The 22,657-nt window shown below is 33.2% G+C and overlaps 1 protein-coding gene across 2 annotated transcripts in view; it reads right to left on the bottom strand.

Moving 5' to 3' along the window:
• The window catches only part of REL (REL proto-oncogene, NF-kB subunit), a 58,491-nt gene that overhangs the window by 30,178 nt on the left and 5,656 nt on the right, over positions 1-22,657 (bottom strand). Inside the window, exons 2-4 of one of the 2 annotated variants that reach the window (XM_051975335.1) lie at positions 15,670-15,812; positions 12,934-13,088; positions 8,520-8,611 (exon numbers count right to left, since the gene is read on the bottom strand). In XM_051975335.1, coding sequence (XP_051831295.1) covers positions 8,520-8,611; positions 12,934-13,088; positions 15,670-15,812 — 390 coding nt within the window. Of the gene's footprint in view, positions 1-8,519; positions 8,612-12,933; positions 13,089-15,669; positions 17,642-22,657 lie in introns of those variants that run through there. The other variant, XM_051975334.1, reaches the window with a different exon arrangement.

Raw genomic sequence — 22,657 nt, 5'->3', positions numbered from 1 at the left:
GGCAATATGAAAGATAAATTTTACGGAACCTCAACATTGACAAACTATTTCAACATGGACAAATTATTTATGTTTTTTCATATGTATATATGTATACTCATGTTTAAGATTCACATCAATAATAGTGTAGCGCAAAGGAAAGATTGGCAGAGTTAATGTAAAAATAGTAATCATGTTATACAAATGAGGTACAGAGGAAGAATAGACAAAAAGGCACGGGGGAGAGGGGGTGGTGGTGGTGGTGATGGTGGAGGGCTCATAGTTCTGAAAACCTATTCACATGGGGAATGGGTTTAATAGACACCACCACATATATATCATGAAGGGTATAGCACCCTCCAAAATCTATAAAAAAATAAAGGGGGAGGAATGGGCAGATGGGGAAACAAAGGAGGAGGGAAGAAGACAAGGGAAGAATCTTTGGGTGGGAGGAGGTTAAGTAATAGCAATGCAAGTTATGGAGCAGAATTAATTAAGTAATCAACAGGGATAGGAAAGACATGATGTTCTTCTGGGCACATAATAATGTTCTTTTTTGTTTTGCTTTATTTTGTTTTGTATTTCTTTTTTTGTTTCTCTCTTTTTCTTATTCTGTTTTTCCAAATAAAATAATTTTTTTAAAAAGGGGGAGCAGTTGGATGGCACAGTGGGGCAAAGCACCAAACCTGGAGTCAGAAGGACCTGAGTTCAAATCCGGCCACTTACCACTTACTAGCTGTGTGATGCTGAACAAGTCACTTAATCCCAACTGCCTCACAAAAAATAAATAAATCTTTTTTAAAAATGAGTGATTTTTAGTAATTTAGTAATGGTATAATGAAGTTTAAACTCACACACATTAGCTATGTGGCCTTGAAAAAAGACAATTTCTCTGAGTTTTCAACTGTAAAATGTCTCACAGGGTTGCATGGAAAAGCTTTGTAAAACAAATTATCATTACAAGATACCTCCTGCAAGAAGTCTTCCCTAACAATTATTGAGCACTTTTTAAGAGCAAGGTAGTGTTAGCCTGGGAATAAAAGTAATAGTCTTTACCCTCAAGAAACTTACTGTTTGCTGGGTCCATGCCACAAGCACACAGAGAGGTGTGATAGAGCAAAGAAGAAATGTAACAAAATGTTCTAGGAAAAAAGAAGTTGAGAATACCTAAGGGGAAACCTTCATAGAAAGAAGCACCTACAACGAAGACTTTAAAGAAGAGAAGATTGGCTGATTGGAGGCAACAAAGGTGTTTTTTCAACACATAAGCCAAAACTGGCACAAATCCTGAGAAGTTAGAGCTTTAGTGCTGAATTTGGGAAACAATGGTTAATCCAGTGTGATTATGCCCACAGGTTACAAAAACAGAATGTGAAAGAAGGTGGAAACATCACAGGATTTCACAACTGAATCAGCTGTCCTGTGCACCAGCAACAGGACCTGGAGTCAGGAACTTAGAGAACTTCTACTGGCTCCCTCTTCTCACCAGCCTCCTAAGGTTGTTGTAAGGATCAAATGTAAATTTGTAATTGTAAAGTGGTTAGCACAGTGCCTGGCATAAAGTATGAGGTATATAAATGTTAGTTATTACCATTATTATTATATCAATTCCTTCATTTTACAGATGAAGTCACAGAGGCCCAAAGAAGCTCAGGTCTAAAGGTTATGCAAGCAGCAGTCAATCCAATGGGACTTCAAACCCAGCCCTTTTCCCACTGCACTTCTCTCTTAGAAAAAGGGAACCAAGGATGATGGAGTTGCCTGGATTTGAACTTTTTGGTTGGCAGTCCAAAGCTCTTCCCTGGAGCCATACTCCCTGGCACACTGAGGCCAGATTGTGGAGACTACTTTAGCATTAAGCTAAGGAGCTTATATTTTACTATACAGATAATAGGCATCAGGGATTGTCCAACTTAATCCACTCCTTAGGTAGGCAAACAGGGTAGGGTCAGGAATGGTTTAGCCTTCTTTAATAATTCCAACCTTTCAAAATTTTTACATTCTTTATTTAACAAATTTGCATTAATTTAAGTAACTTAAAAACTGAAGTTACCACACATGCCAAATATTAATTCCTTTTTTTTCTGTCAACATTTAGACAATTCATATTGAAAGCAGATCAGTGTCAAGTTCTCACTAGCCCTTACCAGTTCTTACCAGACCCTATAAATGTATTAAAGAAATCTATAAACTATCATGAAAGAGGAAGCATGCATCCAGCCAATTCCTCTTAAACTATTTTTAAATTCTATTTCATACTTGATCAACAGAATATGATGTAACATTCATGTTCTCTCTTTTTTAATTAAAAGTTTAAAACATGCCTTTAAAACCCAAATAATATAGAAATGCCTTACTCAAAAACAATCATAATACACATATAGTGACAGAACAGGAAAGAAAAAAAGTAACTTTTTATAATGCATCACTATGCCAGGCTTTTTGAAATTGAGAATGTAAATTAAAAACAAATTAAAATATTCCCTAGCTTCATAGACATAAACTTTTTAAAATTCTAAGAATACTAAATATCATTAGTGTGAAACAAGATGAATAGAATTGGGTATACTGTACATTAATAAAGCATTTTATAAATGTTATAAGAAAAAAGTAAAGTTTAATTATAATTCAATTTATTCTTATTATGATACTAATCTTTTGGAAATGAGAGGGAAGAAGGAGAACAGACTCCACAGTAGAGTACAAGGGGAGAGAGATGAAGATATTGGCCTAAAAGCAGAAATTAAAATGTGTAGACTGCCACAAAGTGATTTGGAGGCAAGATAAGTATTCATCTATGTGGGGAATGAAAAGGGAAAAGAAAGGATCTAAAAACAGAATCCAAAGTTACAGGGGGAGGAAGATGAGGGTGATAGGTAGAAGGCAAAGTATAAGAGATGACCAGGAAGTGGTGTGATTTAATAAAAGCTTATTGATTGGTATCTACATCAATGTGGATAAAAATTTCTAATGCCAAATTGCTTTGCTGAAACAACACAAACATTAATATACTTGCTAAAAGCCTAAAATGAAATTGAAAACTGATCTGATTAAACTGATTCAAATTAAGAATTGATTAGAAACATTTTTCAGTAAATCATAGAAACTTCAATAACAACAAAACAACTAAGGATTTTTGGTTTCTATAGTCATATTCTTCAATGCTTAAAAGATCTATGATTTAATTTGTATAGCTATTTCTAACAATGCAAAACAAGACAAAACAAAATATAACTACAAAAACAAAAACCACTCTGATTTAGTAGAAAATGATCTTGATGAACTATGATCAAGAAAAAAAAAATCCCTATGACTTATTTGGTGATCTGCCTCTCTGAATGTAACTAGACAGGTCCAAGAAGACAGGTACATCATCTATTTTCAGTACCATATTTAAATTCTTTCTACCTTGGTAAGATGGGTTGAACCCAGGATCGCCTCCCTATCATAAGAATGTAAAGGAAGATCTTAGCTTAAAAATGTAAAATGAAATTACTGGTCAGCAGTAACAAATGTTAAAAGCATCCTATATTTCAAACTATATAATAAAGATTCTATTTTCTCTTTTCTATATACAAGGTTACCAAAACCATCCTGCACTGCCCTCCCGCCCATTACTAGGAGGAAACAAAGCCACTATCTTGCACACTTGGAAAACAGAAAACTGAAATATAGGACAGAAGTGCAAATTCTACAGTAAAGTGTCAAAGAACATGCTAGGTCAATGTTATATATTCCTCTCCTATGTATAGTGTCAAAGTGTCCTTTGAGAACTTAACAAAGAGACACATTAGTGTAATAAACAGAACCCAGTTACTAAATATTTACAAATACTGAGAGTTGACTCTAAATATTTAAGATGAGGCAACCTTCAACAATAATACAGTAGTATTACCACATATGTTCATTTTCAATATATGCTGACAGTAGATTCTAATTAAAATAGGGAAGAGATTTAAATTAAAGATCTCAAATACCAAACTTTAATTCTGGAAAACCAAATTTGCAACCCTTGTGAGTCTAGTATATAACACTTCACAAGAAACCCCAAACTATGTAACCTTGATGGGTATCAGTTGACAGGACCTAGTTTCAAATCTAAAACAATTATGACAAGGCACTGGCCTCAATTCATGCTAGATGCCATAATATATACAAGAGTAACTGATCCTGGAGGAAACATAATTTGGTCCCCAACTGTAACAGGAGCCTTGTGGCTTTGCTTGGTTGTTTTGGATTTTTTTTTTTGGGGGGGGTGGGCAGGGAGAGATAAGGGTGTATAGGTTAATCTGGTAAGATAAAAGGTTTTTTATCCTGCCAGAACTGTACACAGATCTTATTCTGGGTTTTACCACATATGTTCATTTTCAATATATGCTGACAGTAGATTCTAATTAAAATAGGGAAGAGATTTAAATTAAAGATCTCAAAACACGTATCACACTTTTGAAAAGGATCTACTAGTTATTCTGACCAAATTACAAAAGACTACAGTCACTCATGACTTGGCCAGTAAGACTATTTTTGCCTATTTGTTGAATTGATTACTCATTGTGATCCCATTTGAGGTTTTCTTGGCAAATGGCAGAGTGGTCTGCCATTTCTTTCTCCAACTCATTTTAAAGATGAGGAAACTAAGGCAAACAGGTTAAATGACTTTTCCAGAATTACCCAGTTAGTAAGTATCAAGTCTCAGGTCCTCCTGATTTCAGGACCAATGCTCTATATCCACTGTGACAACTAGCTGCCCATTCATCTATTTAAAAATATACAAAAAGAAAATCCATTTCTTCTCTTACCAATTGCTATAGAAATAAAGCTTCTAAAGATAAAATTTGCACTATTGATTACAGAAATGCAAACTAAAGCAATTCTGAGGTACCATCTCAGACCTTTCAGATTAGCCATTATGACAAAGGATAAATATTGGAAAGGAAGTGGGGAAAGTGTAACACTAATGCATTGTTGGGAGAATTGTGAACTGATCCACGCATTCTGGAGAGCAATTTGGAACTATGCCCAAAGAGCTATAAAACAATGCATAACCTTTGAATATCAGCAATACCACTTCTAAGCATTCCAAAGAGATTTTTTTAAAAGGGAAAAGGATCTATTTATACAAAAATATTCAGAGCAGCACTTTTTGTGGTGACTAAGAATTGGAAATCAAAGGGATGTCTATGAATTGGGAAATGACTGAACAAGCTGTGGTATATGATTGTAATGGAATATTATTGTTCTATGAGAAATGATAAGCAGTATGAATCTCAGAAAAACCTGGAAAGACTTACACAAACTACTGCAGAGTAAAATAATCAGAACCAGGAGATCATTGTACACAACAACAGCAACATAAGAATTGTGAACAACTTAGCTATTTTCAGCAATACAGTGATCCAACTTGGCTCTTTTCAACAGTGAGGTGATTTGGGCCAGTTCTAATGATTTTGTGATGAAGAAAGCCATCTACACCCAAGGACTGCAGGAACTGAATATGGATCACAGCATAGTATTTTCACTTTTGTTCTTGTTGTTTGGTTGCATTTTGTTTTCTTTTTCATTTTTTTCCTTTTTGATGTGATTTTTCTTGTGCAGCATGATTATTGTAGAAATATGTGTAGAAAAATTGCACATGTTTAACATATATTGGATTACTTGCTATCTAGGGGATGGGATAGGAGGAAGGGAGGGAAAAAAATTTGGAAGACAAGGTTTTGCAAGGGTCAATGTTGAAAATTATCTATGCACATGTGTTGAAAATAAAAAAAAGCTTTTAAAAAAATACAGTGATCCAAGACAATTCCAAAGACTCAGGATGAAATATGGTATTCAACTCCAAAGAAAGAACTTACATTGTCTGAATATAATTTTGAAGAATATTTTTTCTTCTCTCTCTTTTACTCTCTCCCTTTTTTCTTCTTTCCTTTCTCCATCTATACTTCCCCTTCCTTCCTCTTTCCCTCTCCCTCTTTCTCTCTCTCTCCTATTCTTTCTTCCTTTCATTCTTTGAGTCTTCTTGTAAAAAATAATTAATATGGAAATGATTGCACATGTATAACTTATATCAGATTGTTTGCCATCTTAGAGAGGCGGAAAGAAAAGAATAAGAGGAAAAATTTGAAACTCAAAACTTTTTTCAAAATGTAAAAAAATTGTTCTAACATATAATTGGAGAAAAAATAAAATATTTTAAAAAAATAATTTAAATTAATGGATGACATCTATATCTTGAGGATATCAAAAACATTTTTAAAAACCTCACCTTATCTGTAGTACAGGAGATATAAAATAGCTCAAATGATCAAGAAGAGAAATAAACACAACATAAAACTAAGTTCCAAAATTTTTAGAATTTTGAGATTTCAAATAAACATTTTAGTCTTTTATCCTAATTTTTTTTTTTAAATCACATGATAATCATTACCACAACTATAAAATTCCTATCAGAATACAGAATGAAGCCAACCTGGGGAAAGGTAAGTGACTTAATGTGACTTCTTTGAAATAAGATCTACTTAATGAATTTTCTACAAAAACTCAATTTTTCACTTAGATAAAAATAATTATCAAAATATATCATACAATTTGAGAAACCACTCAACAATACATCTAGATGACATACTACATATATGAGGACAGTCCTACCCTCATTTTGCAATTTCTCTGTCACCACAAACTCACTGTGACTTTGAACAAATAAGTTAGCTTCTCTAGGCCTCCATCTCCTCATCTATAAACATAAGAATACTGGGACTAGAAATGATCTCTAAGGCTCAGCTCAGCTCAGAATAATGGTATGATTCATATCCAGAACAAGCATCTTTCCTCCCACAAAACTGCCTTTCCATCCCAATTATTGTCCTTGTCATTAGCAGTTTCCCTAAGCACCTATTGGTACCACATTGGAATTATCATCAAATTAGCTTTCTTTTCTATTAATCAAGCAAAATTCTTTTTTATCTATTATGTGCAGCAAATTCTTAAGTACTATGAGGAATACAAAAAATTAAGATTTATAATCCAGATGAGATAAGACAAATACATGAAAATCTAATAACATAAAAATTCAACAACAATAAAATAAAGTTTATATGTGACTAATTTGACAAGTGAGCTATATATTAACTAGAGGAAGCTTCATGAGGGAGATGGATCTTGAGCAAGGCTTTGATAATGTCCCAGGCAGGAAAACAACTGGAGTAAATAAAGCACAGCAGCAAACAATGTTTGGGAGAAGTAAATGGGGTGTGTGTGCGCAAGCGCGCGTGTGTGTGAGAAATTGGAGGCAGATAATCATCATGGCTTTGAATGCCAAGCTAAGAAAGTCACACTTTATTCTGAGGGCAAGGGGAAACCGCAAGCAGAAAAATAATATGATAAAAGTGTTGAAGAAACTTAGTCTGGCAGTAAGGAATAGGGTATTTTGAAGAAGGAAAGACTAAAGTACATAAACTAGTCTGGAGGTCATTTCAATAGAAAAGGCCTCAAATGGAAGTTTCTGAATTAAAGGGGCTCTGCAGCAGGAAGCAGGCAGAAGACAAAGCCTGGGACAAGTGCCCAAGACCTGGTGAATGGTGCCCCAGCCACACAGGCCTGAGTACTGCATCATGTAGTTGACATCATCCTGGCCTAGAAACCCATTCCCAAATTATTCATTATGAGATTCTGAGGGTTCTCACTTGCCTCCAGCTTCCCCCTCAGTCATTCTGCATATTACTCTCTGACTGATTTTCACCCAAAGGCCATGTTTATCATTCTATTTTCATGGTCAAAAACATTTCATCTTACTTTCTCCTGCATCAAATTTAAATTCAAATTCTAGATTTTCAAGACATGGTTCCTCATTAATTGCTCAAATCTCATTTTCTACTCTTCCTCAACACATTCCCTTCATTCAAAACAGAATGATCTTGTCCCTGTAAAACACAGTGCTCATTCCTGCCTAAGCTTTGCCTGGAAGATTTATTCTCAGAGTACTGGCCTTGAAGTCAGGAGGACATGAGTTCAAATCTGTTTTCAGACACTTAACACTTCCTAGCTGTGTGACCCTGGGTAAGTCAAAAAAAAAAAAAAAAAAAAAAAAAGGCATTCTTCCCTTCTGCTAACCATCTAAATCCAACCCAATCCAACCAAACAGGCCACTTCAAATCTCATTTCTGCAGCCAACTAATCCAGACCTCACTAATCTACTTCTTCTGTGGGTTTCTATAATATTTGTGATCTGTAATATACAATTTAATTACTGATTAAAATATCTCATATCATTTACTATCAATTCATATGTTAATCTTGTCTCAACATTAAGACCTATATGCTTTTTAAGGACAGAAAGGTATGTTCCTGTTTATAACAATATTCATTTTCTAAAACTTTTTCTTTAACTTTGAACCTTGGCAGTTCAGAGAAAATGGTAGAGAAAAAAGGAATTTGGTTCATCTTACACAGCTATTGTAATACTCATACATTTCTGAGAAAAATTTTGCAAAACATTGCCTATCAGATGAATCATGACATCAATAAGTCTTGTAAAATACACTTACCATTGAAAGGGTTAATTTCTGCTGAAATTCGTGAAATGATGGCTTCTTTAACTTCTTTTTTCTTTACACATCGAATCCCCAAATTCTGAAAACTAGAACAGAGTAAAATGAAGAACTATCAAGTAAATGTTTTTTAATCACAAAAACAAAAGGTCCTAAGACCTACTGAATACTGCAATTAGTCAATTTAATACTAACAGATGTAGAACTAAGTGACAGAAAGCAAAAATGATGTTAAATTTCTAAAGTACACATTAAAAGGAAAAAAACAGAATATACATTTTTGCATAGAGATATTTGTAACTGCATTCTCTCAGTATTTCCAAGTCAAATTTACCAATTTAGAAAACAAAATGTAATCCCAAAGATCAGAAGGGACTTGAAGGTACTTGCAAAGAATTTGAATAGTTGACATTATGTTGCCTTTGAATGTGTAGTCCAGTCCTAGACAACAGTGGAATAGCTTTTGTTGCACTCAACTACAACATTATTTATTAGAAATATTATCAGAGAATATAACTCATTTTGAAAAATCAATGGGAAATTTAAGAGATTTTTATATTTAAAAATTAAACATTTATAAAGTTTCAAAATGTCACATTTATGGAAAAGTTCTGAATAGCTATCAACACTACTCATTTGCATGTGACAAGTAGAGATCACTGCCAGGGGACTCCCCCACCACCACCACCAGCAGTAATACATAGTCCCACATGGAAAAACCATTACATCATTAAAGTTTGGTGGATATGAACAAGGAAGCAAAGTTCTACTATCATAATACTATTGTTCTTGTAAACTTTACTTAGCAATTCACATTAAGCTTTTCTTATGGATCCTCTCAAAATCAATAATCTTTTCCTCCAAATACTCTAAAAAAACACCCAATTCATATGTACTAAACTTTGCTTAATAACACCTGAAATTAACTTTGACATTTCCTTTCTCTATATCTTCTAATGAAGTTGTGTTTTCTGTAAAAGATTTTACTCTTGTTGAAATTCCTGAAACCATATAACTTTTTCCTCATGAATATTCCTAGATTCACCCAGAGGCTCTAAAGATATTTTTTAATTTTTCTAAACAAAAGGGCTCTTCGGTGAAATACTCATTCAAAAACAAAGTCAAATAATTTCTAATATATTATTTGATTAGACTTCACTGTTTTTCACATAATTTTAGACCAATAATAACTGTAACCTCATAGATTAAGAACATATATAGTCTGACCTCTTTCAGCTATGAAGACATTGAGACTCAGAACTTAAATAATTTATTAAGGTCCAAACTTCTTTAACCCATCTAGTTAGTGGCAGAACCAGAATTCCAACCTCTATTCACTGTTTTGATTTTCAAGCCAGTGCTCTTTCCATTAGATTATACTGCCTCTCACTATATCCTTTCAGGTAAATACACATTCAGATTTTATTTTTTTCCAAAATAAATGAATTCATTTTTTCCCACAAAAGATAAAAGATATACCACTAGTATTACTGATATTATAACAAGATGTGTGTGTGTGTGCGTGTGTATTGTGTGTTCACAAAAATCAACTGAAAATCCTAAGCACTGTTTTACCAGTATACATTAAAACTTTTTTTTCATCTTAGGAATGGAAAAAAGAAGGCAATCTAATCAACTCAATATTTCAGTAACAAATATTATACATTCAGTTAACAGGAATATTAAGAACAGTGTTTGTTCATGAACCAGATTCTCCTTAGTTCTATTCATAGTTGAGCATAACCAAAGAAACATGGGATATGAAATGAAATGAAATGATATCCAAGCAACTACAAATCTACAAAATATTTATACTAATAATAAATTATAAAGTATAAATATCATATCCTCTATATGGATAAATAGTTGATGTGTTATGGCTAATATATATACAAAGCCAAAAATGACAAATTAGCAAATTCATTAATTACAGTGCTATTTTATACTTCTACTATCAATTGTAATATTTGCTTGAAAATAGTCTGCTACTCCTTATTATAGTCATAAGTACCTGTCAGGAATATCAATGCACAAGCTTACACATTTTGTTTCTGCAGTCATAGAAGCATATTCATGGATGGAAAAACAAATGCTTCCTAATAAAAACAATTTCAAAGACTCCAGGCTAATTTCCTGGTCCTCTAAAAAACATCAGTTTGCTAGAACAAAAAACTTGTGTTTTGGGTTTTTTTTTTTTAAAGCTTTTATCACAATGAATATGCAAATTCTTCTACTTCTCTTTCTTCTCCTTCCCAGACTACTCTTACAAATACTTTAAGTATTATAGTTATTAAACCTTAGCAAAAATGGATTTTAAATATCTTTCTAAGAACTGGTTTTAACTAGGAATGGAGGAGCCTGGCAAGAGTGAGGAAGAGTGGCAGAGATGAAGGAGAAAAGAAGATGAAGATTCGAAGGACTGGAGAAAGAGGGACATGGAAGAGAGAGAAGGGCACATAACTGAGAGCCTGAAGGCAACAGACACTAGCTAGATTCGTTATTTTCAACAATGTTGGCCAGAGTGAATTTCACATAATCTAGGCACAGGTTTTCATATAAGTCACTGAACCATTACACCTTAAAGAAAAGAATGAGGCTTGAATTTGCTAAATGCATTGTCCTGAATGGATTTTAACTTTTGATAGGTTATTTTAGTAAGAATTATGTAATAACAGAGTCTAAAGGACATTAAACTAAAAGATACTTAGACTAACCAAACATCATTTAGTTAACATTTAGATATCAAAAAAAAAAAATGTCTATAGTAAATGCTACTACTCTTTTCACCAGTCATCTACTACAATCAGTTTAGTTTTTAGTACTCTGATTTCTAGAGATGAATAATTTATTTTCAAAGGCAAATCCATGGATTAGAAGAAACAAGGCATTAAACTAAGATTAATAAAATGAAAAGAATTTTGGAGGGACAAAAATTAGAAAGGATTGGAGAGATAGATGAAGGTAAAGAGAGAAAGGGATGTGATAAGAGTAAATGGATATTCACAAAAGAAAACAATCAATTTAAAAAGTAATCAACATCTAAAAAGTATTTTTAATGTACAAATACTCAAAAAAAAGAAAGGAAAAATAACTCATAAACATGAAAAGATATTCAGTGGAATATTTACTACACTAGAGCAAAATATTATTGTAATACTTTTAAATTATGAATCTTCTTAAAGATTCAATAGTATTTTCATCAATGTATATCACAATCATTTCAAGCTTTAGTAAATTCACTTATTTAAATTCTCTAGAGAAAAATAAAACGTGACTTACTAATTTACTCCTTTGCACAATGTCTATGCCAAAAGAGTTCAAGCTTTGGCAGGCCATATACTAAATTGGAAAGGCTTTAAGTTATTTACTTAATAACTTAAGTTATTAATATTTATTATTAATTAACTAAAGTTATTTATTTGCTGGTTATCTCACTAGAAAACTTAAACTCTTAACCTAGAATTCACATGTATGCCTGACAAATCATGATAGGAGGAAATGTCTTGTTCAAAATAGGTAAATCTTTAATTTTATTATTAGGGATCCTCTGTCTCCATCAACGTTCCACATTATCCTGTGATCAAACTAGTAAACAGATTATGATTTAAGTTGTGATATTTTTATAGCTTATTTAGGTCAGCTGTCAAACACATATCTATTGTCCATCACAAGGTCTAAATTATTTTTAAATGCATATTTTTATTATCAGAGAAATCAGTAGATGAAAGAAACAAAAAAAGATAAAAGATAGTTCATATCAAATATTAATCAACTTAAAAAAATCAATTCATTTTGTAAAACTACCATTTACATACAAAATTTTCAAGTCACATGGTTTCTTTAAAGATTTTAAAACAAATTTAAGTCTCAAAAAAGTCCCTGAAATGATATAAAAAGATATAATCTCTTAGTTCTTCAAAATAAATAACGTTTATAGACTTAGAAATCTAAATCTATTTCAAGGAAAGTTAAATCAAATATCTAGGTGTAAAAACAGGATAATGTGTATAATAACTCCTAGTAATTTTATGATGTAACATTTTAAGTGCAAAGCAATTAATCACTGGCCAAAGTGAAGCAGGAAATTAGGAAAAATAGGAGGCCAAAATTTCAACACTGAGACATGTAGAATATACCATCAATCACCAAAAAAATATTAATCGCAGCTGCTATGTTCCTTTCATTTCTCCCATAAGATGTATGGTGATTTAATTCAGCTACTGTAGAAGGAAAAAGTAATTAGAATACAACAGGAAAGGAAACATTGCCTATTAGTCAACAAGAATAATTATCTTCTTAGTGATGAATGGACATGGGAGGAATTGGTTTCTAATCATCTTCTTGCTTCTGAAAGTTCTGGGAGGGTGTATTTCACACAAACACCAGCTTATGAGAGAGAATGGTCACTTACATCAGAGCTCTGCGTTCCTGACCAAATTCAGCCTCATAGTAGCCATCTTTACAGTCTTTTCCAACTAGATCGTGGGGATGTGGTTTGTATGGCTCATTCTTTGTTACCAGAGTTATCCTCACTTTTCCTTTTCCTTTCCCATAGCAATTCATTATCTGAAAAAGGAAAGAAATTTCAAGTAGTAAAGTAACTTCATGAACAGCTGATCTATTCACTACTGGAATTCTCTCCTCCCCCAATAGTTTTATTTAGGCTATATTCAAATACTACATGAATGGAACTAAATAGAGATTTCTAATAATGTATCAGATTGGAACAATTAACCTTTTCTTGGCTTTGGGCTCTTGCTTCTAATGTTGAACTGTAAAGACACCTGACCCATGGTGTTTTGATGTCCTGACTTTTAAAAATGGATAAAACAATTTAAAATTACCATTATATAAAGTTATGAGAAACTCAAGTGTAATAGAGAATAAATTATCACTGCCTAAATGTATATGAAAATAAAGCAAGCTGATTATAATAAAGAACATTTACTGTGATACCCCAAAAATTCCTTGAATTTGTGTATTTAAATGACAGTAACTATCAATTTCACCTCAAAAACTACTATTTAAATATAGCTAAAATTAACCATTTATTAAGATGATTTGGGAAAATATTTATGGTAGTCCTCATTTATTGAATACTAAATATAGACTCTTTCAAGATAAAGAAGTTACCAGAACAACAAAACAAGTAAGTTTTCCAAAAATTGTTTAAATAAAATATGACTTGAACAGAGTTTCAGTAAGATGGTGAAGCAGTTTGGTGGAGATAAGGAAAGACAATTTTAGAACAGTGGTTCTCAAACTTTTTGGTCTCAGGATCCCTTTACATTCTTAAAAAAATTTACAGAAGCTCTCTAAAGAGCTTTTATTTTGTGAGTTAAATTACCTATCAAAATTTGCCATATTTGAAATTAAACATCTTATCATAATTAAGAAAATTATTTTGACCTTGTAGACCCTCTACCAAGAGAGATGTGGATCCTTTGGACTCCCAGGAGTCCCAAAACCATGCTTTCGAAAGCACCAATTTAGAGGAAGGGATAGATGGATGAAAGTAGGAGTACAAACTTGGGAAGAGCAAAATAGAGGTCAGTTAGTGATGTAAGGGGAAATGTATGATAACTTCAAAACTGCAAATTTTTAACTTAACATTTCAAAATTCTATAGGAATTTGATAATGGGAGTGGCCTAATCACAATGACACCAGAAAGATCTAGTAAAGAAGTTGTTCTCGTTATGTTCCTACATCCTATTATAAGGTCTAAATGCCTGTATATAGGTGAAGAGCCTAAAGCAAAGAATGAAAAATGACTCTTAGAGGACTGGGAGAAACAGTAATATTCCTGATAATAAACTGACGTTGAAAAGAGATAAGAACTTGGGTATGTATACTAATGGAATAAATGAACTGATGGAAAGTGAAGAAAACAAAACTAGAATATACAAAATGACTACCAAAAAATAAATGGAAATAATGGGAGCAAAAAAATACAAAGGGGCATTTTGTAATTACAATAAATAAGTTTGGTCCCAGAAAAAAAAAGATATGAGAATACACTTCCTTCCTTACTTCCAGACATGGGTAACTATGAAGGTGGGACAAAGCACATACTGTCAGACTTGACTACTGGCTGGTTTTGATAAACTGTTTTTTTACTCCCTCTTTTAGAGTTCTCTGAGTAAGGAGGTAAATATTAGAAAGAAAAGGTAATACAGAAACAAATCAATAAAAATTTAAAAGAAAAATTAGTTTGGATATTTTAAAATTAGATAAAAGTCATCATTGCCTAGTGGTTAGAAAGCTGGCCTTGGAACCAGGAAGGCCTGGGTTCAATTTCTACCTCTCATACAAACTGGATACATGCTTTGGGAAAGCTCTATAGAGGTCTGAGAAGTTTTTTAAGATTAAAATTTTCAGGAACGATACTAATCTGTGTTGGTACATAGATTTTCCTCATTTGGAAGTTCCCTGTACCAATGAAATTACAGATCTGGCTCCTATCACCTCTTCTTATATTAAGATTTTGTTGTAAAAAATTACTATTTGAATAATCACTTTAAATCAAGAATTTATTCTTTTTTTTTATTCTGGATTGGTATAAAATAAATTCAACATATATAAAGTGATAATATTTCCAATCAGCAAGTGCAGGCATAAGTCAGAGACAAACATGTAGGCAGGAAAAAAAAAGAAAGAATTTTTCCTCTTCCTTCTCCTGAGACCAGATTTTAGGAAAAAAGAACAGGAATTATGGCTAAAACAGACACTAACTTTTTTTTTAGCTGTAGAGTAGCTCTGAGCCCAAGGGGAAGGAAGATGTTTTCTTTCTATGCTCTTCAAAAAAGGTCATGATGTACAACTTGTTTTAATATGAATTGCTTTACCATACTACACTTCTAATAAAACAATTCATGTATCAAAACATACCATGCCAGCCATAATCTGTCTATAAAGAAACCTTGAGAAAACATTCCTGAACATCTAGTCACTTGGTATGCACTATCAAAAACTCACCCAAGTTCTCACCCAAAAAGAATGATATCTAATATCTTAAGCATACAGTATTTTAAAAAGTTGCAAGAAGAAAATTATTGGTGACCATAAGAAATGTACCTTTTATAAAATTGTAATGCTAAACTATGAAGCCTGTCTGACTGTATGAACAAGAAAACAGTAGTCAATTACCTGTATAGATGGGTATGTTCGGTTATTATCTGTACTGTGTTCTCCTGGAATGCTCCCTGCTGACCGTCCTTCACATTTATAACGAAAACGCATGCCCCTTTGCCTAGGCTGTTCAATTATTTCTACATATGGTTCATGTCCACCTAAAATGAAAACAAAACAAACAAAAAAAACCTGATGATGTTGGAATAGTAACAGCATTACATTTTTAACAATCTTTTTCAACAGACAGAAATGTAAATTTTTTTTACAAGTAAATGGAAAGTTAAAAGTCAAATAAGCTGTGATATTGGGAGAGGGAAGAGTGAGGAAAGGTTTTTGTTTTTGTTTTTGTTTTTTAATAAAATCAAGCTTTTATATAATGGCAAGGCAAGTTATTTTTAAAAATTAGTTGGTAGCATTAATTTGTCCCTAGATATCTCAAAAATTTATGCTGGTATCAATTATGAGATCATCTTATCTGAGTTTTCCAAATGAGTGCCAGAGGTTCCCCCAAGATTCTCACAAAAATGCTGAGAAGATAGTAGTGCTCAAGTTTTTTTTGTTTTTTTGTTTTTGTTTTTTTTTTTTAGCACTTAGCAAGTCTTTAGGGGAAATCAGTTCACTAAGATTTCAGATCAAATGGATTTTTCAATAAAATTCCTTGAAATGCTTTGTTACAAAATGTAGGAGAAACTAATACACACACACACACACACACACACACACACACAGACACAGATTTTAACTTGTATAATATTAAAATTCATAATATACATTTTTTATCCTTTTTTTTATCAGTTACCAAGTTTTCTTAGCAAAAAAAAAAAAATTTTGATCAAGAATACTGGTTTTACTTTATAAGTAGTTGGCTACTTTCAATTATTCCTCTTAACTCCCCAAATATACTCCATCACCCTATCTCACCCCAGTCCCAGCCCAGGGAAATCTGAAATGGACAAATTTTAATTCAATCAGTATTAAGACTTACTATATATAAAACTAAGGGTTATCAGCCATCAACTAAGCCAAACAGTTTCCTTAGGCATAAAAGGAGAAACTGAAGATCCTTATGATTTGGTCTTTCCTTCAAAGAGTATATTCTATTTGGAGGTCAGACTATGTACACAAAGAAGGATCCTAAAGAAGAAGAGGAATCAGGAAAGGCCTCCTTATTCCTCATAGGCTCAAGGTTGGTAACTGATTTTGTTTCAAGATTTTGGCATCTGTTAAAATGCAAGGACTATTGAAAGAGATACCAAATGACATTATTACTAGGAGAGAGGTAGCACTTAATTTACTTTAAGAATATAGTAATTTGTGCTATAAGATATAATGTGCAAATATATATAGAAGAATTGGACATGTTTAACATATATTGAATTACTTGCCCTCTACGGGAGGAAGTGGGGAGAAGGAATGGAAAAAATTTGGCATACAAGGTTTTACAAGGATGAATGTTGAAAATTACCTATGCATATGTTTTGAAAATAAAAAGCTTTAATAAAAAAAGAAAAAGTTGTCTATAAGTATAGAAAAATTTTTTTAAAGAATAAAAAAAGAATACATAGCACTACTATAGTTTTATTATATAAGAAATGAATAGGATTTGTGGCCAAAAAGTTGATTATTAAAGAACACAACATTAACTTTCTGTTATTTCTATAAATTTCTAAAAATTTACATGCATTTTATTTTACTGATTGTGAATCAAGTTTTTTGGGGCCTTGTTGGCATTTTTACTGAGGGGTTAGTGCTTCAACAGGTTATGTTATTACTTATGTGTACCCCATTAGCACAAGAATAAGTAATTACTTAAGAGATACAACTCAGGAGGACAAGAGATTTGAGTCTTGGTTCTGACACAAAAACAGCAAAGTGAAGTCATAAGCAGGCTCCCCAAGCAACTCTTTAAGACTAAATTACAGTAGGAAGAAGTTTCCACACTGAGAGTCCTTTATACTGATGAAATCACAAGTAAAGAAGCAAGAAGTTCAGAGAAAAATACAGTAAAACAATCTCAGTAAGCCCATTTAAAGCAGTATTTGCATTTGCTGAATTCAGGTAGCTTCAGAGTGTATGTATATGTGTGTAAAATGATGAATTGGGTAAAGGTTGTCTTCTGGCCTTCCAAAAGACATTTCTTTACTTGGTGAAGCTGCCTTCTCCTCCTCCCCAATTCTCAATCTGTCTTAGTGCTTCTCTCTTTACATGATAAAAACTTATGCTTGAGAAAAAAATTGAATAAACTCATTCATGTTAAGTTATAATAAGGAAATCTAACCATTTACTTTTACTTTTAATCATATCATTAGATAGATAGGCCTTTTCCTCCTAGGCAATTTTAACTAGGTAGTGTGAAAGAGTTATTTGACCTTTAGTCTGACCATATAATACATTTTGCTGATCTTATCAGTTAATAAAGAAGAAAGTAGGTTTTTTTTTTTTTGGGGGGGGAGGGGGGAATGAGGGTGGGAGATGTAGATTGGATCTATGATTTCATCATTGAAGGGAAATCCTAGTATGGAAACTCCATCTATGATAACTTACTGTCTTATTGAACTGCTTTGGGGGATCTGAGAGGTGGTGACACTTGCCTGTGGTCACACAGCTAGTTTGTATTACAGTGGGAAATTTAGAGGGCACTAAATTTGGGAGGAATGAAAGTCTTGGCTTAATAACTCTGCTCCTTCAGCAGAGTAGAAGGGGAGGAGAGGTAAAGGCAGAGAGAAGGAGGAAGGTGGTTACAGGCAGCTGAAAGAGTATAGCAGCCTGTTTGTTCCCACAAAGAAATCCCTAATTCACCATGCTCTACCCTTACTCTCCCTCTTTGGGATTTCCCCTTCTGGCTCTCCCTTACAGGAAGAAGAACCTTTTTCTGGCCCTCCTTCTACAAACAGCGTCACCTTCCCCACAGCCTCTGGGGTGGGAAGAAATCTTGCTGGGTCTTTTATAGTGGAGCAGAAATTACAAATCATTACAAAAATCCATTTATTGGACCAGAAGAAATATATCATCCTTTCCAAAATGCAGATTCTAAACCATTCAAGAAATTATAGTAATTTTCTCTCACTCTAATGAATTTGTCTTTATTATTTCTTTATTTTTTTTCAATGATGAATTACTGATTTGAGTGTACATTTCTTGGTGCCTCCTCCAAGCAGCATTATCCTAGAGTCAAACTACAGGTTTAAACTTCCCAGTGCTTTAGTTGCATCCATAAAATGGGGAAGTTGAATTAAATAATATCCAGAAATATATCTCTAACATTCCAAGGTTATCATTCTTCCTCTAAAACTGATGTCTAATTCTGTGGAGGCCATAAGAGAAACTAAACCTATGATTAATAAGACCTTTACTTAATAAAAGAAAATTTAAAGTTTTATATAAGAAACTGTCTATATCCTCATATTTTCACATCCCACCCTTGTCTTGATTTCTTTATGTCTATTCCATTATATTGAGATATGTTTACCTCTCTTAATAAACAAGTTTTTTTTTTTAATTTCCCAACTATAAATCATTAACCATAAGGAACAAAAGAATAACATATACCGGTTATTTCCACCAGATAATTAAATATTTTGTTATATCAAAGCACTTTTCTTTGAAAGAATGAAAAGAAGGGTGCTAAAGTATATCTGTCTGTGGAACAGAGAAAGAAAATACTTTCCATAAGCCAGTAAAAAACAAGAAAAGTGAAATGTTTTACCAAGAATATTCCCAAAGAATCACAAAATCTTAGAGTTGAAGGAAAAAGACAAGTTCACCTTTAAAAGTGATCCTACATACGGCTTTTCCTATGAGAATTATGTTACAGAGCAAAATGCCACTTATATTAGAATAAACGGTTATAGAAGCATTTAGGCAAATAATTAATAGGCATCATTGGCAGTGCCTTCCTCATAAACTCTAAAGAATATGAAGAATCAAAAATATTAATTTTCTTTGATACTGATTTTTAAAAATACAAAACCCTCTAAATTGGAAGAAATATGTAATACTATACTAATGAAACATTGCCCAGTTATCTATATTTATAACTTTGGAGCCAGTTTTGATCCCTCTATCCAGTTGAAAGCAATAATTCAAATACACAAATCAGTTATCCTATCTCTGAAGTATTTTTTGTAACAACCCTTACTCCCACTCTCCTACTTTAGACACTCATGTTGAATTTAATTGCCAGGACTACAAAAACAGAAAACTACTGAAACTGAGGCAGCTAGATGGCTCTAGATAAAGGGCTGGGCCTGGAGACCCAAGTTCAAATTTCGCCTCAGGCAAAGCCAAATACTGTTTCCTTTAAACCACTGAAGAAAAAAAAATTGGCATTCCACTCCGGGATCTTTGTCAAGAAAACCCCATGGCTATTATGGTCCATGGGGTCACAAACAGTTGGATATGACTGAACAACAAAACTTGAATAGCTAAATAGGTCTCCCTCTATCCCATCTCCATCCCACCATAACCAATCCCACACTTCTATTCCCAGACTGATCTTGTCATTGCTCAATTCTGACTACCTTAAAAGGCTCCCTATTATATATCAATTTAGACCCAAACCTATATGGACAATCTGATTTAACATCAGCTTCTCTCAGATACTTTACAATCTAACAAAACCATACTACTTGTTTAGTGAAAAACTGAACCATTAAACGAGTGCCATGCTTTCCTATTTCCATACCTATGTCTGTGCTATCCCCTGTGTCTATAATCCCCTTCTCATTTATCTTCACCCATCATCTACCTATCCCTCCATGCTCAGCTCAAAGATGACACCTTCCAAGAAGCCTTCTCTAATTTCTCCCTTATCTGTTCTCATATCACTTTGTACCTCTCTTACAAATGAACTACATCCTAACTTGGACTGTGTACTTTACTACCTCTGACCTGATAACTATAAACTCCTTGAGGAATGGAATGAATATTGATCTCTGCATCTCCTTCAGCACCATCACAGCTCACTGTATGCTGGAGAAGCTTCCTAAATATTTGCTGAATAAATGATTAACATTAGTGATACAGTAAACTACATCAATATATGCTACCTCCTCCAGGCTAACTGCCCAGCTAATTATGACTGCAAACTCTAATACTGAAACCTGGCACATCCATGTTTTATAGCTTTCAAAGCATTCTCACATAAATACCCTCCTCAAAACCTCACAATAATTCTGTGTTACCTTAAAGAACACGTTTCATTTCTTGCCAGTTTAAAGCTTGAAAAGCTTGAGTTTCTGATTTGCTCAAAGTCCCCTTAACTAGTAGTGAGCTCTCTTAGAACCCATATATTCTGACTCCTAGTCCCGTGGAACTCTTTTCTCATATCAGATAGAACAGGTGACTTTATCTGGTAAGTGATCCATTCCACCAATTTCATCAACACACCTTACCACTCTTTCTTATGCCTTCTCATATTCCATTCATGATATACCATAAAGAATATTTACCAAAAGGGATCTTTCTAGACTGATTCATCTTATCAATTCATCCATAGCTGGTTAATTGCTAAAAAGAAAAAGCACAATGAAAGTGCTAATAGCTAAACTAATTTAGCAGGTCTTGAAACTATAGCCTATTTCCATATTCCATAAGTAAAAGAGAACCATGTTACTATGGCCAACTTGTAGCCAATCTATTGATAATAAGAACTGAATTTAACTGAGCTGAGTTCATACATAGTCCATCACCCAAATCCTAAACTCTTCCATTTTGGAAAGACCCACCAAATTTTGTATTCTGCTTCTATGGCAGCCTAAAAGAATTCAAGGTCACCTTCACACTTTCAGGCCTTTCTAAAACAAAAAAGTATTTCCCTTCATATGTGCAATATAAATTATAAGTGACATATTAGAGAATTGATGTTCTAGGACGATTAATTTTCTTTAAGCTAGAATAAAAATTGTTTCAAGAACAATGCTTATTAATAGGTAACTAAAATGGAATCTAATCCAAGTGCAACTAATGTTGAAAGTTTTAGAAGTTGAAGCATTTTGGTAGCAGTAAGATACAATTTAGTTTCTGTACAGACCTTGAAACACAAAAGAGAAGAGGCAGCAACCTGACTGAGAGAGATGACCCAAGTTGTAGAGATGGAGCTTTCCCAATCATCCTATACACAAAATCTAGAGAAAGAAGAAATGACTGATTTCAATCTTCCCCCTAAGACCCAGGAACTAGTTTCATTAGTAAAGATCAGTTTTCTGTTACCTTTGCCTTTTTTGGACGTTAAAAACTATCTTTCTTTCTCAGTTTCTTCTATAAATATGAAGTACCTACCATAGTATTATGCTAGATATTGAAGAATATAAAAATATAAATAATTCCTTAAGAACTTCTCACAATGTGGGATGATAAAAGTAAAAGAAAATAATATATGGTAAGTGGCCAAATTAAAATACAATAAAGGATGTACTAAGAAATCAAATTAAGGAGAAAGAAAAAAAATCATATTGGGAAGGGAGGGAGAAAGATCAGAGAAGCCTTTATGAAAAAGATGGCTTTTAAACTGGACCTGATAATGATTTCAACAAGTAGAACTGAACAGAGGAGAGCATTCCAAGTATAAGGAATAATATGAGCAAATACAGAGGAGTCAGGGAAATCCCTGAGTAAGGTCAAAGGGAGGGCAAGTAATCCACTTTGACTACAATGCTGCAGATTGTTATTTTTGTATCACTGTCTATCTATCAGAAGTTATTGTGCGTTATGGAATATTATTGTTCTGTAAGGAATGACCAGCAGGATGAATACAGAGAGGACTGGCGAGACTTACATGAACTGATGCTAAGTGAAATGAGCAGAACCAGGAGATCATTATATACCTCAACAATGATACTGTTTGAGGATGTAATCTGATGGAAGTGGATCTCTTCGATAAAGAGAGCTAATTCAGTTTCAATTGATTAAAGATGGACAGAAGCAGCTACACCCAAAGAAAGAACACTGGGAGATGAATATAAACTTCTTGCATTTTTGTTTTTCTTCCCGGATTATTTATACC

This window comes from Antechinus flavipes, chromosome 2, assembly GCF_016432865.1.
Source record: "Antechinus flavipes isolate AdamAnt ecotype Samford, QLD, Australia chromosome 2, AdamAnt_v2, whole genome shotgun sequence".
In the NCBI taxonomy this organism is placed as follows: Eukaryota; Metazoa; Chordata; class Mammalia; order Dasyuromorphia; family Dasyuridae; genus Antechinus; species Antechinus flavipes.
This window is presented reverse-complemented; position numbering and strand designations above follow the sequence as displayed.